Below are 24,581 nucleotides of genomic sequence, written 5' to 3' on the forward strand. Positions count from 1 at the left end.
GTTCTTTTAACAATGCTTTGTATTATGCAAAAAATTTGAATACATTTGTTTGAACGATAGCTCTAAAAAAAATCGTGAAAATGGTGTTTTTTTTTTACCCGTTAGACCCTACTCCCCCCTTAAGCTAACCTTCTATTTAAAAAAAAAACGTATTCTATGCTCAAATCATACGAGCTCAATCTTCCAAACTCTTTTGCAAATTCCAAGAATTTAACCTTTGAAGAAAAAAAAAATAAGAATTTTCAAAAAAAAACAGTAAGCGATAGCAAATTTTCGGATCAAATTTACTCGATGCAAACTTGAACTAAATTTATGATTTCAGTTTGAAATTCAGCTTTAAAAAACTTCAATATCAATAATGCTAATCAATACACCGAGAAAATATAGAATTTTGTGCAGATTTCTTAGGTGAAGATCAGATACTTGTATTTTTTTTTTTAACAGGAAATATTTTTCATAAAGAATCAATTCCATAATGAAAATTCTGTGGGTAATTTTTTAAAATATAATTAGGGATATTTTGCATAAAACAAAACCATAGAAAATTATCTCAAATTATTCTTTATATCTGTAATTTTCAGATGAATTGTGAGTACAAGCTTCTTCTGATTAAAAAAAAAGTTAAATCTGGAAATTGACAAGCAAATTTTTATGTTCATGTTCTCTTGAATTCCTTACAATTTTATGTTGATTGAAAAACTCGTTCACCCATTCCTGAGTTTTAAATCTGAATACTGAACCTGAATTACAAAAATTGAACTGTTTCCGAAAATCTATACCATTTCAGATCAACATTTTATGAGCCAAGTTTTAGAGCCATCATTCATGAATCTTTTATTTAAATTGTGTATTTCTGGTTTAATCTTAATTCATTTTTTCAATTATTTATTTTTAATCTACATTGTGAATCAGAATTTAAATGTGAATTTCAAATAATGAATCTGAATCTGAGTTTTCAATTTTTGATCGCCACTTAGAAGCTTTTAATGTTGAAATTTTGTTTTAGAATAAAGTTTGAGAACTTCGATTTAAAATGTAAAACAAAATTCTTCTTTTTTTCATATTCGGAAAATAATTATCAAAATATTGAAAATGCAAATGATTTTCGAAAAACATGATTCAAATTTGATATGAAATACAAAACCGAATCAAGAAAGCAGCTTTTCATTCCTAATTTCTTATGATTATTCGAACTGAAATTCGAATCGGATTTCATTGGAGAAGCCGGGTTTGTTCTAATTCTCATTTTAAATCAAACTTTAAAAAACAAATTGAGTTGTAAAATATTTTTTATTCATGCGTCCAAAATTTTTGGAGCAAGTTTCAAAAAGATATAATCAGGGAAGGTTTGTTCAAGTTTTTTTTTCATGATTTTTGATGACCAATTCCTCAGTTTTGATGAAAATTGCCCGATATTGCCTGGATTTTGGTAGAAAATTTAGAAATAAAATACCCGGATTTTACTTGGTTTTTACATAAAACAGCCCGGGTTTGTTCGGCCCGGATACGTACTGAAAAAATTCTGACAACCTTAGTCTATGAACAAGTGAGAAAATTTTTAAAAACTGTAGGAAAATTTTGAACTTGAGATAGGTTTTTGAAGTATTGGCATTATTTTTTAGTGTAGATTGTTTTTCTTGAATATATTTGCTCTATTATCATAATTTGATTATGGATTTAAAATTTTGAGTGTAGAGTAAAATACCTCGCTTGCTTTTTTGGACCCTCATGGGGGGGGGGGGGGGGTTTAACCCCCCAAACCCCCCCGTTCCTACGGCCATGAATGAGTGTTGTGGTATACAAATGTTGCATCTAACCCTGCTTTTGCATGATGCCCCGTTTGACGGTAAAGCAAAGATCTAATCATTTTGCAGGTTCCAACAACTTGTGAATGAAATTAAGTTTTTTTTTTGTTTTTCTGCAGTAATGTCAAATATACTTGTAATGATATCTTTCCAGATTTTTAAAAACTGTTGAGTTTCACTTTTTTAGATCATGCATCAGCCTCATCATCATAAAAATATGATTCTTCGATGAATGAAATCAGAATCAAATTTCTTCTTAGGTTTGATTGTTTAATTATATATCAATGTTTTTTTCTTTTCACACAAAACTGACACATTTTAAAACTCCATATTATCAAAATTAAATGTGATAGTCCAAATTTGACAAAAGATTCGAGTTAAGGACGCTAAAATATACCAAATCATTCATTAACACATAAACACTAAAATGCTGTTTCCTTGTGTAATAAATCAAATTCTATAAATAAGTATTTATAAGGATAAGACGTGTTTATTGAAAAAAATACTTCTTTAATGTTAAAAAAGTTATCTTTTTCACCTTCATATTTTGTTTCAATTTTCAAATATATTTATCGAATTTCAAAGTCAAGCAATTTAGGTTTTCAGAAATATTTCTAATAAGTTTGTTTCTTTTTTTTAGTTCTGAATTTGTTTGTCCTAAAAACATAAACCTTTAAATATTTTCCTAGTATAAAATTCACAATTCAAATAGCGATTTTTTTAAATTGAAAACACTACAGCGGAGTTTTTTAATCAACCCTTAAGCTGAAATTGAAGAAAAGAAATATAAAGTAAGATAAATAATATAACAATTGTTATCCTTTTTCAAACAATTAATCATGGTTAATTTTTAACCTGATCTGACATTTATTTTAAAATTCAGATTTTGTTTTTAATTCTGTTTTGGAATTATTTATTTCAAATTTGGTAACTACACTGCTAAGAAATTATTTTAAAGCAAATTTCTAGTTCAGCAGAATATCTTTTTGATAAATTTATCAATGACTTACAGAAAATATCATTGATTTTAAACTTTGATTGTGATTTGTTTTGGAAATTTTGATTTTTTTTATCAGTAAAATTTATCATTTTTTGAGTTTGAGTGATAGTTATGAGTAAGAAACTGATGTTAGAAATTAATTTCCTTGTTTATTGTGTATTCTTGGTATTATTATTATTTTGGCTTGAATTGAATTTCGAAACCCCTCTTCTTGGACGGGTCCTTCGCAGAGACCTGCTTATGTGCAACGTATACCTTCTGACTTCAGCTTTTATGGACACTAAGTGATTTTTTTTTAGCTTTTCGTAGCTGATCTACCGTCTTTTTCCGCAGCATAGACTTTGAATAACGGAAAACTGAAAAAAAAACATATTTAAGTTACATTACGTCTCCAAAACTATAAATTTTGTAAAATCGGTTAGGAAACAAGAGAGATATATTGGTTTTAGTCAGGAGTGTCAAATTGACACTCCAGAACTGTAACGTATAAAAATTTCTGGGGCGGATGAAGGATCTAATTTAAAACTCACTACGAAATAGGTTATTCGAAAAAAATAGTTCAAACCAAACAGATTTGGTCCACGTCTTATTAACATTCACATGCTAACTATCACCGGTTGCAAATTTAACCGCCGAAAGGTTTGTCTGCATCACCTACGTTTTCCCATCCCCATCCCTTTTAATCGGAATTTCCGTGCAATTTGAGTGAATGCATTGCAGTTGAAGCTTGAAAACAGGGTGGTGTATGTGAAATTGTACCTACATATATTTATGAATACCAGTTCACTCATCGGCGGAAAATTTTGGCAATGTTTCAACATTGTTCAACAGTTCAGTTAATCGGTTGCCAAATGGAATTGGGGCTACACAGTGAATACAATGTTTCAAACATGGTTTATGATTGAATTTAGGCAACTCAAAAATGAAAACATAGCATAAAAAAACTAAATGGACTAAAAAAACAAGAAAAATTACTAAAATTACACATACATAGAACAAAAATCTCAAAAATAACATAGCAAACGGTGAAAATTTGATCTCGATTCTTTTTTTTTTATTGGGCTTCAAATTTTCGCCATTTGACTTTGGCTTCACATCGACAATGTTGCTGTTCGAATTTTCATCACATCCGCTCGTTGGTGAAAGCGCGAAATAGTAGCTACCTACCTTGTAAATTGGACGTTATTGCGTTATCGTTTCACTCATGTCGTCGTAGTCGTTTGAAACTGGGGATTTTTTTTTATTATCTGACAATTTGCGCCGGGGGTCTTCAGATTTTCCCCAAAATTGAAAATTTGGTTCATTTTTGCGACTTAAAAACACATGTATTTTTTCAGATTTCTAACATTTTTATTTTTTGAGTTAGCTTCGGTTAGATTTTTTTGTAAATAAAAAATAACCATTTTTCAAAGCTACATAACTCTGTTATTTTTCAACGGAAATTATGAAATAGCACATCAAAATGCATTGAAATTTTATCAGCTTTCCAAATAGAATAGTTGAAAAAAATTAAATAATGACCTTCAACATGAAAAATTGTAAATAAACTTTAAATGGCGTCTAAAAGTACCGTCTGCACCACCGAATATTTTGCAAAAAATACCATTGTATAGCTCGATTCATGATGCAACTTTCATCTGAAGACACCAAAGTGGGCCATTAACACCTTGAAGAGTTATGAAAGAAATAATGACAATAAATCTCTTTTTTTGCATCGAAAACAAACAATGGTCGAACAACTGCACTCACATATGGAGATAGCAAGCACTTCTAACAACATGGGAACAAAAGAACTTATCAAAGCTGGTAAAAAACACTATTTTTTCGTCCTTTTCAGACTGCCCCTACTCGCATAACAGTCCCATATGAGTTTTCGTCATTTTAGGTCAACATAAGGCTTCAACATAAAAGACTAAAAAAAGAGGTTTTGTTCTAGAAATTTCGAAAAAAAATATCAATTCGTGACTGTCCTATATGAAATATACCTGAATAACAGTCCCATATGTGAAATATCACGGATTTGGTTACTTTTCAATGTTTCTTTCGGCGAAATAGTCTTTGGTGTATTGCTTTGAATCATTTAAACATTTTTTTAACTCACTTGATGTCGAGTGATGCACACTAGTTTTCGAAGGCAGGTCTGACTTTCTTAGGAATGACTTCCTGAGCGAAAAACTATCGGATGCAATCAAAAATCGTAAAAAGATTCAACTTATAATGTGGAATTCATGATATTTTTTTTCAAAAGTATGTTTCTTTTTCTGACAATTGCATTTAGAAGTACAAAAATGATCAAATTTAAGTCTTAGAAAGTAGCTTGGTGAGAAAAATATATTTGGTATAGGACTGTTATGCTATTAGATTCGAAAAAGGTTTCAAATATGATCGATTAACAGTCCCATAATGAATAAAAATGGTGCTCTCGACCTTACCAATAGCCCAATTTCGAAAATTTCAGGTCTAACGATTTATTATGACAACCTAGAAACGATTTTCGTTTATGCTGAAAGTGGTGGTCACAATTTAATAATATATTCCAAAACAGAAAAAGCTGATTGTTTCGCTTGCTTATTTTTGTATATGGGACTATTATGAAAGAAAGGGCGGTAGATTGTTGCAGCTTAACTAACTTCATGTTATATCCAAAAATCTAATAACGTATTCGTTTATACCCAGTTTAGCACTAGGTCACAACAAGTTATGATCATTTTACTGTCATTTTTAGAAGTTTATGCGCTAAGTTTTGCATCCGTGATTCCCCAGATTTGATTTAAAATGGACGGTGGAACACTGAAGATTCGTGTGTGAGCGATCGAGGTAGCAAAACACTTACGACGAATTATGTTCGTTCTAATATGGTAAACCTCAAAACTGGGCGAATGTAGAAAACGAATACGGTAAAAGTATCATATTTTCATTATTTTACAGCCTGGGCTGGCCATACTGAGCTCTTTGATTATTTCTACAGCATTTGTGCCACTTTCTCATACTTTTTTGATCAATGGGAAAGGATTTTGGTGTCCAGTGCTTAGCTCCCGATATAAAAACTATGTAAAGCACGTCTATATTTCATTTTTTTAATCACATTTTTGTGATCCCAAACACTGGGACTGAACCTTCTTCTATTGGCATTGATTATGCTTCACAATGATCTTTGATCGAAAAATTAATAAGTTATATAGTATATGACCAGGTTGTAAAAGCAACATTCCATTATTAGTTATATCACATAAACAATACGATACTCAGAATTTTTGTTAAAATTTAAAGTCAGTTTTGCTACAAACACTCTACAAGCACGAAAAAGTAGTGTTTTTTACCTGCTTTGATAAGTTCTTTTGTTTCCATGTTGTTAGAAGTGCTTGCTATCTCCAGATGTGAGTGCAGTTGTTCCACCATTGTTTGTTTTCGATGCAAAAAAAGAGATTTATTGTCATTATTTCTTTCATAACTCTTCAAGGTTTTAATGGCCCACTTTGGTGTCTTCAGATGAAAGTTGCATCATGAATCGAGCTATACAATGGTATTTTTTGCAAAATATTCGGTGGTGCAGACGGTACTTTTAGACGCCATTTAAAGTTTATTTACAACTTTTCATGTTGAAGGTCATTATTTAATTTTTTTCAACTATTCTATTTGGAAAGCTGATAAAATTTCAATGCATTTTAATGTGCTATTTTATAATTTCCGTTGAGAAACAACAGAGTTATGTAGCTTTGAAAAATGGTTATTTTTTATTTACAAAAAAATCTAACCGAAGCTAACTCAAAAAATAAAAATGTTAAAAATCTGAAAAAATACATGTGTTTTTAAGTCGCAAAAATGAACCAAATTTTCAATTTTGGGGAAAATCTGAAGACCCCCGGCGCAAACCCGTCAGATAATAAAAAAAAATCCCCAACTGCAAAAAAGTCAGGATAAGAAAAGCAACAAATCGGCCCAAAATAAACGAAAAAAACAACTGTGAAAAGCAATACGGATAAACTGCAAACACTTTGGATTTGATCGGATCTTGATTGAGGTGGAAATTTGACCTTTGATTTGAAAAACAAATCAGTATTCAGACCTTAACATCCGTTTTAGAATTTAAAATCAGTACCTCTAAACGGTTTATTATTCACTAAAGATTTTTGTGTCTCTCATCCCCATGGTCGTAACTTAAATCCTGACTAGTTCCTTCTCATACTATATAATTTGTTGCGTTTATCCAAATACAAATCATTCTTTTCATTATTTGGATATTTTGTACTTAATTTTCAATCCGATCTAATTTGGGTGGAAAAAACTCATAGTTTATGTTATTGTTGTGAATTGTTGGATATTTTTCGTTGATCCTATCACTCATGGGTCGGGTGTTGCGAAATTAATTGCCATTAAAATCAGCAATTGCTATGCGCAATAATCGAACTCTCCAACATCCGCGGCACAAAAAGAAAGAAACGGTAGCGCTGATGAATGAAATAAAAACCGGTAAAGATATCTGTAAAGTTCCATGCAAGATCAAGGAAAGAGATTAAAAAATGAAAACAAAATAACAAAAACAAAAATCACGGCACCGGATCCACGCCAAACGGAACTTGGCAGCAACAGCAGCCCCCTAATTGGATGGACTAAATGCAAGCTTGAAGAAAACTTGAAAAAAAATGAGACAAGAAAAACGCAACCCCGGGTGAAAAACTGTAAACAATAATAAATCTCCATTTCTCTGCAGCTGTCATGCTCTGCTGGTTGCTTCCAAGACCCAAGACTCAAGAAAAAAGTTGATCGCTTTTATTTATTTATATCACAAGCGAGCAGCTTTGGAGCTTGGCGGTACTCGCTAGAGGTGCCGTAATATGTAGGTTATTTTTGTTTTCCTTTGGATTAATGCTATTTTTTTTTCTTTTACCTTCGCTCTTGATGTAATCAATGGTCTTTGTTTTTCTTCAGGTTTTCGCCTTCTTGAAGAAGCACTTTCCGGACCGCGAGTTTGTGTTTACTTAATTTCACCTGATGGTGGGTTATTTTTTTCTACAATTTCACTCGACTACCTTTCGCTCGTGGAATTGATTAATTTAGCAGAACAGCGAGCATTTGTTTGGAAGTGAAATTTCCTTTAATTCAATAAAAATAATACTTTTGACGACCCTTCACGTTGGAGGTCATTGGGAAAAAAAATCGAAAACAAAAATGAAAAACGGCATGAAAAAAAACTAAATGAACTAAATAAACCAAGAAAATTTATGAAATAACACATACATATAACAAAAATCTCAAAAAAAAAAACCTGGAAGCTAAAACTGACAAAATTAACAAAGCGATATAAACTGAAAAAAAACATACATAAAAAAAATGACGAAAATTTTGAAAAATTACACAAATTACAAAATGACAAAAATTAAAAAACTGACAGAAATTACAAAAACGACAGAAATGAAAAAAAAAAATGACAAAAATGACATAATGACAAAAATTAAAAAAAACTGACAGAAATTACAAAAACGACAGAAATGAAAAAAAAATGACAAAAATGACAAAACTGACAAAAATGACAAAAATGACAAAAATGACAAAAATGACAAAAATGACAAAAATGACAAAAATGACAAAAATGACAAAAATGACAAAAATGACAAAAATGACAAAAATGACAAAAATGACAAAAATGACAAAAATGACAAAAATGACAAAAATGACAAAAATGACAAAAATGAAAAAAATGACAAAAATGACAAAAATGACAAAAATGACAAAAATGACAAAAATGACAAAAATGACAAAAATGACAAAAATGACAAAAATGACAAAAATGACAAAAATGACAAAAATGACAAAAATGACAAAAATGACAAAAATGACAAAAATGACAAAAATGACAAAAATGACAAAAATGACAAAAATGACAAAAATGACAAAAATGACAAAAATGACAAAAATGACAAAAATGACAAAAATGACAAAAATGACAAAAATGACAAAAATGACAAAAATGACAAAAATGACAAAAATGACAAAAATGACAAAAATGACTAAAATGACAAAAATGACAAAAATGACAAAAATGACAAAAATGACAAAAATGACAAAAATGACAAAAATGACAAAAATGACAAAAATGACAAAAATGAAAAAAATGACAAAAATGACAAAAATGACAAAAATAACAACAATGAAAAAAATGAAAAAAATGACAAAAATGACAAAAATGACAAAAATGACAAAAATGACAAAAATGACAAAAATGACAAAAATGACAAAAATGACACAAATGACAAAAATGACAAAAATGACAAAAATGACAAAAATGACAAAAATGACAAAAATGACAAAAATGACAAAAATGACAAAAATGACAAAAATGACAAAAATGACAAAAATGACAAAAATGACAAAAATGACAAAAATGACAAAAATGACAAAAATGACAAAAATGACAAAAATGACAAAAATGAAAAAAATGACAAAAATGACAAAAATGACAAAAATGACAAAAATGACAAAAATGACAAAAATGACAAAAATGACAAAAATGACAAAAATGACAAAAATGACAAAAATGACAAAAATGACAAAAATGACAAAAATGACAAAAATGACAAAAATGACAAAAATGACAAAAATGACAAAAATGACAAAAATGACAAAAATGACAAAAATGACAAAAATGACAAAAATGACAAAAATGACAAAAATGACAAAAATGACAAAAATGACAAAAATGACAAAAATGACAAAAATGACAAAAAGGACAAAAATGACAAAAATGACAAAAATGACAAAAATGACAAAAATGACAAAAATGACAAAAATGACAAAAATGACAAAAATGACAAAAATGACAAAAATGACAAAAATGACAAAAATGACAAAAATGACAAAAATGACAAAAATGACAAAAATGACAAAAATGACAAAAATGACAAAAATGACAAAAATGACAAAAATTACAAAAATTACAAAAATGACAAAAATGACAAAAATGACAAAAATGACAAAAATGACAAAAATGACAAAAATGACAAAAATGACAAAAATGACAAAAATGACAAAAATGACAAAAATGACAAAAATGACAAAAATGACAAAAATGACAAAAATGACAAAAATGACAAAAATGACAAAAATGACAAAAATGACAAAAATGACAAAAATGACAAAAGTGACAAAAATGACAAAAGTGACAAAAATGACAAAAAATGACAAAAATGACAAAAATGACAAAAATGACGAAAATGACAAAAATGACAAAAATGACAAAAATTACAAAAATTACAAAAATTACAAAAATTACAAAAATTACAAAAATGACAAAAATTACGAAAATTACGAAAATTACAAAAATTACGAAAATTACAAAAATTACAAAAATTACAAAAATGACAAAAATGACAAAAATGACAAAAATGACAAAAATGACAAAAATGACAAAAATGACAAAAATGACAAAAATGACAAAAATGACAAAAATGACAAAAATGACAAAAATGACAAAAATGACAAAAATGACAAAAATGACAAAAATGACAAAAATGATAAAAATGACAAAAATGACAAAAATGACCAAAATGACAAAAATGACAAAAAAGACAAAAATGACAAAAATGACAAAAATGACAAAAATGACAAAAATGACAAAAATGACAAAAATGGCAAAAATGACAAAAATGACAAAAATGACAAAAATGACAAAAATGACAAAAATGACAAAAATGGTAAAAATGGTAAAAATGACAAAAATGACAAAAATGACAAAAATGACAAAAATGACAAAAATGACAAAAATGACAAAAATGACAAAAATGATAAAAATGACAAAAATGACAAAAATGACAAAAATGACAAAAATGACAAAAATGACAAAAATGACAAAAATGACAAAAATGACAAAAATGACAAAAATGACAAAAATGACAAAAATGACAAAAATGACAAAAATGACAAAAATGACAAAAATGACAAAAATGTCAAAAATGACAAAAATGACAAAAATGACAAAAATGACAAAAATGACAAAAATGACAAAAATGACAAAAATGACAAAAATGACAAAAATGACAAAAATGACAAAAATGACAAAAATGACAAAAATGACAAAAATGACAAAAATGACAAAAATGACAAAAATGACAAAAATAACAAAAATGACAAAAATGACAAAAAATGACAAAAATGACAAAATTGACAAAAATTACAACAAATTACAACAAATTACATTTATTACATTAATTACAAAAATTACAAAAATATCGAAAATAACAAAAAATTTAAAAAACTATTAAAATAATAAAAATTACAAAATATTTTTTTCAAAATTACAGAAAATGCTTTAACCAAAAATATTGGAATAAAAACTAAATACAATGAAAAATGCAAATATTTGAAAAGTTTCCAAAATTATGCTTTGGAAAAATGTTTTCAAAAATTGTAAAATTCCAAAATAATTATCTACTGAAAATATGAACAATAAAAAAAAAACAAAATATTTGTGCAAAGGTTGACCAAAAAAATCCACTCATTTCCAATTCATTGATTTCAAATGTGGTTTTTTAAAAAGATTTGTATTTTTTCCCAAGATCTATTTATTTTTGACTTCACTAGTTTTTTACAATAAAAATCAGTTCTTGAATTTTTCGGAGAAATTTTAGAGATAACTTTAATTTTTTTTAAAAAGATAATCAAGATGGATTTACAGAAGATTTAAAATATCTTCTTAGTACCAGGCAACCGATACGTTAGAGGTGTTTGGATTCATCAAAGTCTTAAAATTTCAGCACTGGAACGAAAAGCCGGAGGGAGGTTGAAAAAAATGCTGGAATCTTCTGAGTTCCTAGTCAAAATAAAATGCAATGGATATAAATACTATGAGAATCAAGTCTTTTTGCTATTGTTTTTTTTATTCATAATAAATCATAGCTTCAAGTGTCTACAAATGTATGTTTTTTCAAACATGAGTCATCATATGGGATGGTATGGGAGATAAGAGATAAGGATCAATTCGCGTTTTTCATAAGCACAATCTTATTTGAAAACAGAATCCTCAAGGAATATCATCGAAATCACATGTTTAAATTTGCAAATCACTCAAGATGGAATATAATGATAAAGTGATTACCTATTAGACGACGTAGAACTCAGTAAAAGTTGGTCATTAATCTTTGCCTTTTTTTTTGTTTTTTTTTTCCAAAATCCGATAATGTTTGTGTCGATTGTCTAATTGCAACTTATTTTTAAAGATAACAGGTTCCGGGGCTTGGACATTCAATAATATTTGGCCATTTGTAATATTTGGACATTTGTAATATTTGGCACAATCCATTTACTCTCAATTAGCTATAATGTATAAATAATTGATAACAATGTTTTGAAAATTTTAACAAAGCATAATTTTAAAATTCGGATCTAAGATTTTTTCAGTATAATGTCTAATGAAAAAGTTATATTTTCGCATGATTTTTTTTAAATTTTCTGTATTCTTCAAATATTGCAGTTTCCTTTTTTTCCATTTTTTTGAAAGTTTAAGTTAACCATTATTTTTTTACAATTTTAAAGAAAACGTTATCACTTATATGGTAAAAGATTTTTTACGTTGATATTAAAATCAAAATATATTTCCAAGCTCGTTTATTTTAATTGTACTAAGAATTTCTGCGAGGTTTCGAAAAAAGACTTTCATTAGACCATTCAAGCTTCAAATCTAATAAATAAAATAAATACAATCGAGCATTTTTCTGAAGCCCCTCATTGAATGTGTTCGAAAGGTAGCCGATTAAGTGTAAGTGTATCAATTTCTATATTTGTTTTTTTTTGTTTGTTTATTTAATTTGAAAATTCTTAGGAACAAAAGGTGATTCAAATTCAAAAGCATTTTTAATAATTTTGATAGTTCAAAAAGCATTTAGTACGTTATTTGCATTTTTTTAAAGTGAATATCAGAAGGAAAATCATCGTCTATTAAGTTTATTATTCTTACGATATTGTCAGGACAAAAAGTAAACTGTTTTGTTACAGTTAATTACTACATGATTCGAAAAACAAAATGGCACTGTAAAAAATATTTTAATGTCTATAGACACCCTTTTTTGTTAATTAAAAGAAAGTGAAAATATTATGTGCAAAAAAAAACAATTATGAAGAACAGGTTCCACACTGATCTAACATGCAAAAATGTGTTTGAGGAAATAAAAAAAAACATGTCTCAATGATTCCATTGAAAAAAAAAAACTTTTTTTAAACCCCCACAAACATTCCTCAAAACTGTTAAACCAAGCGAATTCAGCGCCAAAAAAAACTGTGTTCGACTGGCGTTAATGTAAAAAAAAAACCCGACGCGACTCCAACCACTTACTTTCGCCAAGAAGTGCATCGTGTGGTGCAAATGAATGCTGCGCCAATTTTTTCGTGATTTTTTTTTCCTGTAGCAATCAAAAGGTAGAGGACAGAAAAAATACACACATTCCTCCCACAACCAAAACAGTTTAACGGCGCGGTCTGTTTTGGCTACGGTCAACTGCATGCTCGCGCACTCACCCCCAAAATCTCACCCACGCCGCACATTCGGATGTTGAATGGTTGTCGGAAGAATGCCCCGAAACCCCAGCGTTGATGGCGGCTTTGAGCGTTTTACAGTTTGTCGTGGGCCCAAATTATGTGCTTCTTCCTTCGACTACTGAGATGATGATCATGAGATGAGATCATCAGCCCACGCAAGCTTTTCAAACGGTACTTTTTTTTATTTATTCTAGGGGACAGTGAAAATATCAACGAAATGTTATAAATAAATCTATTTGAATTTTTATCAAATGCCATGTTATTTATGATAAAATTAGAACAGATTGAATCATTTGTGAAATGATAGTTTTTAATCGCTCCTACATATTTCAATTATTTTCTCCCGAAATTTGTAGATACCTACTTCTTAGTTCTTTCTTCGTGTAGAACTGGTTAATTTCATGCATAAATCCCAAATTTTAAATTAAAAATTGTCACGTTCTATACTATCTAGAACCAGAAAAGTTCGATACACTATTATTTATAAAAACTGAATAAAATTTCAGCAAAGGACCCGCACTGCAATCGAAACGATCAAAATTTAGTAGCTACAGTGAGCGAAACAAGAATGCAAAACACTATGTGTTTTGCTTGTTAATATATGAATGATTGAAAATCGCCAAAAAAAATTCCTACAATTTGTACAATTGTTTAACGGATAAATCAAGCATTAATATACATTTTTTGGACGTAGCAATTGGCGTTGAGGACCAAAAATACGAAAAAGGGTGTGAAATAAGAATAGTACCATTTGTGTTTTTCAACAAAAACAAGATTATTTCCAAAAATTTACCGTGATTATAATTTTAATGGCATGTGCGGAGGAATGAAAACTAGAGAGAATTTATTTTATAGAATTTGAAAAAAAGGTGGATAGACAGGCATTAGTGCGCCAATAGGAGAAAGCTTGATAGGTGTTGAAATTTTAGGCTAGAGGGCATGTTGATGAAAAGCTCCCATGAATTGCTCCCGCCTTTGCTCTGCATTAGCAATTCATGGGAGCTTTTCATCAACATGCCCTCTAGCCTAAAATTTCAACACCTATCAAGCTTTCTCCTATTGGCGCACTAATGCCTGTCTATCCACCTTTCTTTCAAATTCTATAAAATAAATTCTCTCTAGTTTTCATTCCGCCGCACATGCCATTAAAATTATAATCATACAAATTACGGCGATTAAAATCATATAACAAAAATTTACCGTGTAAAATAATAATGCTTCTACGAATTATTAGTATACATAACTACATTTTAAGGAGTTTTCTAGAATTCCTAAGGTTTTCAAAGGTTTCAAAAGGGGGTTTTAAAAAATTCTGCTCTCGCGTTAGGAAATTTGAAATTTGAGCTATAATACTTTATCAAACTGCTTGATTACTTCATTAACATTCATTAGAATGATGCAAAATGATGAAACATAGATTCTAGGTTGATTTTGAATCCAAAAATCAGGCTTCAAATTCAATAATACTAATGTTTTAAAATAGTCAAACACTATTTCTCCAGTTTTAAGTCATAGATGGCAGCACTATCTTGCAATTAAACCGAAATGATGTTCATTTTCGAATATGCGGGATTAATTAAGGTGTGCTGGATGATTTTGGTCAAGTAATAAGTACTTGGTACCGTGTCCAAGGCCGTTCACACAAATTCTAAGATCACTAAACCAAAAATTAGAATTGCACCAAGGTCACTAAAAGTCTATTTTTCGGACCAATAATCAGAATAATGTTATACTTTCCGATGGAGCTTGATGGACCAGACGGCTAGCAGTAGATAAAGTGGGGCAAGAGTACGCAGGCGGAAAGAGTACGCACTAGGCTTTTACAGTAAACGACAACACTGAAACTAGCAACACTGTACCGGTTTGACAGGTCATCGAGTCAGCTGATCATATGTGTTTTTGTTTGTGGTTTGGTTCGCGTACGTCGGAGAAATGAGATAAGTTTTAGTTTTTCCAATTTTTATGTAATTTTATGCGTATTTGGAATCATTATTAAACTTCGTGGAAATTCGCTAATCAAATTTGCATACGTGACAAAGGACACATAATTAATATAGATTAAATCTGTGGAACACTCATGCCAGGATATGATCGGAATATTTAGCACTTTTAGCTTTACTCACAAATGGTCGATGGGGGCAAGAGTACGCAGGCTTGGTGGGGCAAGAGTACGCGTTGGTTTCCTTCGTCTTTTTGATAGCATTTGGAAAGCTAACCCGAAGAATAATCAAGTTTTCAATAATCAGGACGTACAAAAGGAAAACTAGCCGGAAGATTTGCTCTCCGGAGATGCTGGAAAACGCCAGGCAGCGGTTGAAGGACAGAGAATCGAAGCGCCGGATTGCTGAAAGCCTCTGGACTTCGGATCAACCTTGCGTAAACGCCTTAAGAAGCTAATCAACAGAAAATATTTTTGTATTGAATTGTGAATAACAATCATTTTTCTCGACCAGGGATTCGGTGCTGAAAGCCATGGACAATTCTCTTCAGTTTTTACTCCTCAGCAGTCAGAGGATCTCGTTAATTACGCTTTTTGCAGTCTGACTTTCAGTATTTGCATCGCTTCGCCTTTGCTGAAGCGAACAGCGTTACCCATAGAATCACTGTTTTATTTTAATTATTGTTTATGAAATAAAGGTTTTGTTTTGTTTAATAAACGATCATAATGATTCAAGACCTCACTTACACCGGACCAGAATGGAATACAATGAGCTTATTATATGCGTACTCTTGCCCCACCTCATGCGTACTCTTGCCCCATTGGTGGGGTAAGAGTACGCTTTGGTAATTTTTTAAAAATTATATTTTTTATCAATGTTTACAAACATAATCAAAACTTTTTGCGTCATACAATCAAGGTAAAGAGCCTTACTTTAATTTGATTTAATTACTATGATCGATACTTTGTTCTTTGAAGAGATACAATAAGTACACAACTAAGTGCGTACTCTTGCCCCACTTTACTCTATTATCTATTAGTATGATTTACAATTGAGTCGGAAGTTGAGATGAGCAGTTTTTGGAATTTTGGCGGTGGTATATTCTTGTGCTGGTGATTTTTTACAAATCCGGAAAAGCTTTCTGCAGCGTGAACTTCAACAAAACTGTGTTGGAAAACTACCTTGAAATGATGAATATGGGCCTAAACAAACTTGAAACCTGGTAAATCGATATTGAGACATAATTTGGTTTTTACTGTAAGATAGTGCTGCCCTCTAAGATTTGAAACCGGAAAAAAGTGTGGTTTACTTAAAAAAAAATTAATTTATGAACTCTTAAAACCTCCTTTTAAAACCTTTAAAACCTTTGGAATTCTAGAAAACTCCTTAAAATGCAGTTATCTACTCAAATATTTCGTAGAAGTGTAATATTCACTTTTACACGGTAATTTTTAGAAATAATCTTGTTTTTGTTTAAAAACACAAGTGGTACTATTCTTACTTCGCACCCTTTTTCCAAATTTTTTGTCCTCAACGCCAAATTTAAGTGATTTTAAATCATTCATATTTTAAAAAGCAAAACATATAGCGGTACTCTTCTGGTTTCGCTCACTGTATAGTAGTGCCAATGTAATTACACCACTAGAAATTACCTTTCTGGTGAATATAATTTTATTACGAAAATCTCGCGTTAATGTGCTCAAAGTCCAGTGCAAAGTTGAATTATATCTAAGAAAATCTAAGAAATTGCAAATTGACAAAAAGTTCGAAAAATAGCTACATTTGAAAATTTGTCGAAAATTCTGTGTTTCCTATTTTAGAAATGTTAAAATGCAAAAATGAGCCAAATTCAGGTCTCAAAAAAGGGGGAGGCTTAATAGCGGCACGTTACCCAACCAGACGGGAAAATTGTGCCTAGACTTTTTTTTTACAGATTTTATAATATAGGTATACTTTTAGTCATGGCCGTAGGAACGGGGACGGAGGGGGGTTTCGAGGATTAAACTCAACCCCACCCCCCCGCACCCCTCAATGAGACCCTCAAAAGCAAGCGAGGTATTCTTCTCTTCACTCAATATTATAAACTACATATACAACCAAATTTCGATGATCGAAGACGGTATTCAAGAGCAACAATCTAGAATCAAAACATATACCAAAACCTCAAAAACCCATCCCAAATTAAGAATTATGTTACAGTTTTTCAAAATTTTCTCACTTGTTCATAGACATTCAGTTCTGAATATTTAATTTATTATGGCATTTAACTTATATAAGAGTTTCAGGTTCCATATTCCCACATCCAAAATTGTATTTCTATATTCATATTTCGGATTTTGAATCCAGTTTAGGATTCTTCATTCTTGATTCAAAAAAGCTGTTTTGAAATAGAAGTTCATATTTGTTTTTACAGTTTGATTAATAATTTTCTTTTAACTTTATTCTTATGAAAAATTCTAATACAACAAAGCTTCTAAACGGCGATGCAAAATTGAGATCAGATTGAATCAGATTGATCGTTCAAAATTCATATTATTTGAATAATGAATTCAGATAAAAACCCACAACTACAGAATCCAAATTATAAATTCATGAATAAGGTTGCCAAAACTTTTTCAGCACGTATCCGGACAAATCCGGGCAATTTTATATAAATACCTGGCAAAATCCGGGCATTTGATTTCAAAATTGACGACCAAAAATCCGGGCAATTTCGGTCAAAATCCAAAAATTTCTTAACGAAAATCAAGTAAAAAAATTGATAAAAAAAAATTTTTTCATTGGAACTCATCAACAGATTTTAAATCGTATTTTAGGCTTCAAAAAAGCTTTCATGATTGCTATACAACACAATTAGTTGTTTTTGTTTGATTTGCCAAATAAAGTTAATAAATCCAGGCAAAATCCAGGCATTTTTCATCGAAATCTGGGCAACAGGGCCGGGCTGGACTTTTGTTAAATTTTGAATTAAATATCCTGGCAAACCCGGATAAAACCGGGCAATCTGGCAACGTTATTCTAGAACGAACTGAAACCCTAAAGTGTACAGAATGTGGAGTAGTTATTACAGTTAAACACTTATTGCTAGACTGCAGAAAGTACAGCTTCCAAAGAGCAGATATTTTACCCGAAGAAGGACTCGGTAATGTGCTAAAAAATAACAAGGTAAATGAGAAAAAGTATTGAAGTTCCTTAAATTAAGTGCACTGTATGACTAAATTTGAGAAGTTCTTTTGCAAATTATTTTAATCCTATACTGAGGGTGAAAACTAATGGTTAATCGTTAAAAAAACGTAGAAAATAATACAGGTACAAATTTAAGAATATGATTTAGCTCGTAAATGAGTTTTACAATCAAGATAAAAATATCAAATTGACTTTTTCGTTCAAGAGATCACAAACTTATGAATTTTTTTGTTAATTGAATTTCGAAATTTCAAATTTTTAATCACAGTTAGTTTGTACACACAATTCAACTAAAATTACATATATAAAGTGGAATTTAAGCTTACTTTTAAGTATGCAACTTTTGTTTTATGCAAAAAATCGCTTATTTCATCTAAAAAATTACACAAAAATCAAAATTTTTCGGTGTATTGTTTAAAATTTTTTATTTATATTAAAGTTTTTTGAAATTCCAAATTTCATGAAATTGGTTCAAGTTTGTTAGAATTAGATTTGACTTTTATTTTTTTTAATTTAATTTAAATTTCATCGATATTTTGAATTGGCTCCAGATTTTCGATGATTGAGTTTATTTTATTTGAGCAGTTTGAGTTTTTTTTAAAGGAATTTGAAGGCTTTCCTAAATAAAATATTTTAGACTTAGATCAAATATGCCTAATCTTAAAGACTCTTGAACAAATTAAAATATTTTAACCATCGATGAAAGTGAATTCCATATTTTGTTACTTTAAGTTTCATAATACAAATTTAGCTCACCATTTTTAAAATTTCAGGACGTTTTTCTTAAGTTACGATTTAATAGTTTAATAAAAAAGTACTCAAAAATAAAAAATCATAAAGTAACAAAAATAATATGTTTTCAAGTTTTTTTGTTGAGGCATTGTTTGACCAAAACAAATCATAGAAAAAATCAATCACCAAAAAAACCCCATGATTCGGTTCTTTCTACGGCCCTGCTTTTAGTTGTAATTGTGATAATCAATTTCTAAAGTATTCACCTGCAATATGCCAAAAAGAGATTTCATATTGATTTCATGTAGCTCGAGATATTCAGATGTATGTACAATATAAGTACTTTTTTCTCTTAGCAAAATATCATAATTTGAGCTTAGCTCAAAAGCTGTTCTATTGATATTTTTTTTTAAATTTATTTTTCGGGTTCAGGACCCGATTTTACGTTGAAAATTATCTTCAGTTAAGTTAAGGAGTGTATTCGACAAAAAAATGCAACACATTGTTTTATAAATAACTTTTGAATACATGGGTGTGAATTAATAAAATTTTCTGTTAAGCTACCTAATAATGTAATGTAAGTATGTAAAAAATGTGTATGTGTAAAAAAAACTGGTGACAATTTATCATGTGGTAAATGAGACAGCGTCCAATTTAAATTGACAAAAGTTTTTTGGCAGGATCGAGAAAAATCCAAAAAAATCCCAGTGGGAGACCCAAAAACAGTTAAAAATCCAATTCGATCAAAACTCATATAGTAAATCGTTTAAGGAGTCCTAGAGGATCTAACAGTGAGCTAAATTTTAAATAAAACTTAAGATGGTTGATTTTATGATATTTAGGAATGTGAGACTTTTCTGACTGGTTCATCTAGCTTACTAATAAACTGGCGTTGCTCAATTTCTACAAGGTAAAAAGCTGCCCACCGGTAAAATAAACAAAATACGGTGGTCAAATCGTACGGAAAATATTTGGACTGCTAGCGGGGAGAAATTTAAAAAAAAATCTTAATGAACAGCAAAACGAACTGTTTAGTAGGCATCTCACAGGTTTCTAGGAAAAAACTATGACTCGCCTGGAAGTTGTGGAGATAAATAAGGAGGAAAAATTGAAAAAAATAATTATATCAAAAGATTTGTTGAAGCTGCAATTCAGTCGGTGTTTCATAACGATTGGCACTATGAATGACTAAATATACAAAGAAAACTGCCTCCAAATGCGAACGTTTTTCCTGCAAAGCACTTAAATTGGACCCACAAAGTTTATACTCTGTTTCGGATGGATCTGGAATCGTGCCATTACGCAAAAACTGAGGTGGAGTGATTAAAAGTCAAATATGTTGTTTGTGTCTAAGGAGCCGGCTAAATTTGCCATAACTTGTTCCAAATTCAAAATTTGAGTAATTTGGATGGTCAAGCTCCAGGAAACAGATGAGAAAACGATATAAAAATAGCCTTGTTTTGGAGAAAAAGGTAGGTTCATAGTATACATCATTGATGGCGCACGTGGTGTCCAAAAATTAAAATCAAGAAACTTTTTGGTCGGACGCTACTTCAGAAACCACTTGGCAGAATTCATTCATTCAAAAGTTATTTACAAAACAAAGTGTTGCATTTTTATTTCGAATACACTCCTAAGTGTAAACTGTGTAAACTGTAAACTGGAGTTAACTACCTATTTCGTATCTAAACCTGCTATTAAAATACGTTATAGATACGAAATGGATTCATAATAAGATAACAAATTTCAGCTTACATATATTGTTTCCTTTGTACAATAGACTTATCTTAAAACATATTTTTATTTTATTATCTTTACAGATTGATGCAAAGCTAGGCGAATTAAATCCAACAGTGTTGCTGACATTGGTAAGTAACCATATAAACTTGCACATTTAACTTCCCTCTTCGACACAACGCTTGAAAAAAAAAAACACGGCATCCATACAATGCAAAATACACTTTTTAATCCTGAAAAAGCTGAAGCTTACAGCTTTTAAGCTATCTTAATCAAAATCATTTCAAATCTGGCAAAAATTATAATGGCATAACATCAAAATATCTGCAAGCAGAATTTTTTTTTTTTTTCAAAAATATCGTTACTTAACGCTGAGCTGCATCTACCTTTCGCTAAGGACCAATTAGATACGTTCGAGCTTACTTTTTCTCCTATAAAATCGTATCGTAATTTAAGGATGACTCGTGGCAAATCTAAACGCGCCATGAGATCTGTAGAGAGATCAGGCTTTCAGATGAAGATTACATCTATGCTATGTTTACTCTCTGGAGCCACTATCTAAAAATAAAAAAAAAAGTCAAATAACATCCGTCAGAAAAACGAAGTCAAGATTTTCTTATCAAAACACAATCAAAGCTTGTATGTATGGATATAAGAGCCATTGATCTCAAGATTCTAACAAATGACAGAATTTATGTGAGTCCTCAAATATAATTCGCATTGATTGATTACTTTTTCCACTTTCTGTAAGTTTATGGCTTGCCATTTTCTCCAGTCAATATAAACAACGTCGCCGGTTCGATGGACTCATAATAATCGACTAAACTGACGCCGCCGGCCGGCTTTAGATACCAAAGGGAAGGGCAATAACACCATAACAGCACCGCCGCGCCGAATAGTCACGTTGTAACTATAAACATACCAGAACACCGGCGGCTTCCAATATCTGACCTGACGACAGTAGTTTGGAAATGAAGTAACTGAATTGCTGCCATACCTTCAGCTGCTGCTGATGGCATCTCTATTTCGGTGATATTATTCAACTGGAGAGTGGAGCATGTAGCACGAAAAAATCGATGAACTTATCCAGAACGAAAATGGTTTGTGAGCTTGAAAGAAGTTTTAAAACTGTTTTTGTTAACGGTTTTTAATTCGTTTAATGACGTTGGGGTAGAGACACATGCAATTTCATCTGCCCTACCTAAATTGTTTGCATTAAAATAATAAGTGTGCGTAACTGAGTTGAACTCAACGATACTGATTTTAATCAAACCGATCTGTATCCAAATTGTGTACTTATTAGTTGTATGATATCAAACACCAAGCCTGAACCTTACCAAAGTTAACCGAAGCGACCGATTTGATTCAGTCATGGATTTTTGCGCAGCTTCGATTCGCTTGGTTTTATTGCTTCTTATCTGGTATTCGACGCAAGCAACAGTATACATTTGTTAAGGTTTAAAATTCTAACAAAATTACTAAAATCAATTTTTAACCATTTTAGAATTCTTTGGAAACTAAGCTGCGACTTACGCGTTTGCAATGTTTGGGTCAACCTTACGAAATTGCTACCCTAGAACGGTGTGAAATGGAATCTTTCCGAGACAAACCGCCAGAAGTGACGATCGTTAACCGTTTCAACCGAACGGAATCCATGTTCGGAACGTTAGGATTTTACTACAAATCCACCAACTACCGTCCCCTTTTTACCGCGCAAACGGTAGATGTGTGCAGTTTACTGAAGGATGAGGTTGTGCTGAATCCAGTTTCTTTGTTTGTTACAACGATCCTGAAAAAATCAGCGCCCCAACTTTTTCGACCTTGTCCGGTGGAAGGACTGTATGAAATAGTGCAATTTCCCATTTACGAAAACTACACTCCAGCGTACTTTCCACCGGGGGATTATTATGTTGATACTAGACTTTTTGATGACCGAAATCGCACGGGTTTGCATGTTCGAGCCTTCGGCACTGTCAGAGGGATGGCTGTCATCAATTGGTAGCTTTGTATAAACACCGAAAATTTTAAAAGAATTTAACCAGAAACTGAAAATTTGAATTTTTCACCTCTTTCGTACACCAATAGGGCTCAATTTTATATGAAGATTTAATAATAAATATTTTGAAAATTTTTTTTAACTGTTGTGTAGTACATACAAAAAAATATTCTGTCTCGATTTCCCGCAAAAAAAAATGCTGGAAGTAATCAGCAATCCGATTTTTTGCAGGAAACCAGCAATCGGTTTTCGAATTGCTGGATTTCCCAGCATTCGATTGTGTTCTTTTCTTTTTTGCTGAAAAATCAGCAATCGGTTTTGAAATTGCTGGACTTTCCAGTAATTGATCTAGTTTGCTGGAAAATCAGCAATCGAGTTGTCAAATTGGAGTCTTTTTGTTTTCGTACGCTGAAGCAAGGTGAGATTCTATTTACGAATTTTGGTTAGATTAAATAATGTAATTATTTTTATTTTCCTCTATATTCTAGCAACCAGACATCAAGTCAAGGGTGAGTTTTTATTAGACAGGAATATATCCCATAAAAGATACTAATCAAAACTATTCTTACAGGTGGCGGGTGATCAACATTTTGGCACAGAGCTGCCACCTCAGAGCCGGTTTTAGGATGTTGAAAAAAAATCGTGTTTCTTTAAATAAATAAATCCCTTTTTGAAAAATGGGAGAACCTAATTGATTTTATTGCTTATTATATGCACAACCAGTATTCAAAATTTAGTTTTGAATTGAAATATAAATTTGATACTAAATACAGCCGGTTTTGTTTAAAGAAATAGCTGGTTTCCATCAATCTGGATTACTGATTTTCCAGCAATTTGAATAGCTGGAAACCAGCATTAACGTTTGCTGTTTTTTCCAGCTATTTAAATCGCTGGAAATTTTGCTGGAAAGTCAGCGGGACAAAAACTAGCAAAATTTTGCTGGTTTCCACACAGCAAATTTTTTTTGCTGGAAAACATCAAAATTTTGCTGGTTTTGTTCCCACTGGCCATCCAGCAAAATTTCCAGCAATTTAAATTGCTGGAAAAACAGCAAACGTTAATGCTGATTTCCAGAAATTCAAACTGCTGAAAAATCAGATTACTGGAAACCAGCTATTTCTTTCAACACAACCGGCTGTATTTAGTATCAAACTTATATTTCTATTGAAATTTAAATTTTGATTACTGGCTGTACACATAATGAGCAATAAAAATAACTATTTTCTCCCAATTTTTAATAAAGGGATATACTTATTTCCAGAAACACGATTTTTTTCAATATTCTATAGCACCAGCTTTGGGGAGGCAGCTTTGTGCCAAAGTGTTGATCATCCGCCACCTGTAAGAATAGTTTTGATTAGAATCTTTTATAGAATATCTACCTGTCCAATAAAAACTCACCCTTGACTTGGTATCTTGTTGCAAGAATATAGATGAGAATAAAATAGTTATATTAATCTAACCAAATTTCATAAAATAGAGTCTCACCTTGCTTCAACGTACGAAAACAAACAGACTCCAATTTGACAATTCGATTGCTGATTTTCCAGCAAACTAGATCAATTGCTGGAAAGTCCAGCAATTTGAAAACCGATTGCTGGATTTTCAATAAAAATGACAAGAACACAACCGAATGCTGAAAAATCCAGCAATTTGAA

At 30.8% G+C, this 24,581-nt stretch overlaps 1 protein-coding gene across 2 annotated transcripts in view; it reads left to right on the plus strand.

Moving 5' to 3' along the window:
• The window catches only part of LOC129743614 (xaa-Pro dipeptidase), a 92,539-nt gene that overhangs the window by 34,512 nt on the left and 33,446 nt on the right, over positions 1–24,581 (plus strand). For both annotated transcript variants that reach the window (XM_055735691.1, XM_055735692.1), the window contains exon 4: positions 21,011–21,058. In XM_055735691.1, coding sequence (XP_055591666.1) covers positions 21,011–21,058 — 48 coding nt within the window. The remainder of the gene's footprint in view (positions 1–21,010; positions 21,059–24,581) is intronic.

Source organism: Uranotaenia lowii, chromosome 2 (assembly GCF_029784155.1).
Source record: "Uranotaenia lowii strain MFRU-FL chromosome 2, ASM2978415v1, whole genome shotgun sequence".
Taxonomy (NCBI): Eukaryota; Metazoa; Arthropoda; class Insecta; order Diptera; family Culicidae; genus Uranotaenia; species Uranotaenia lowii.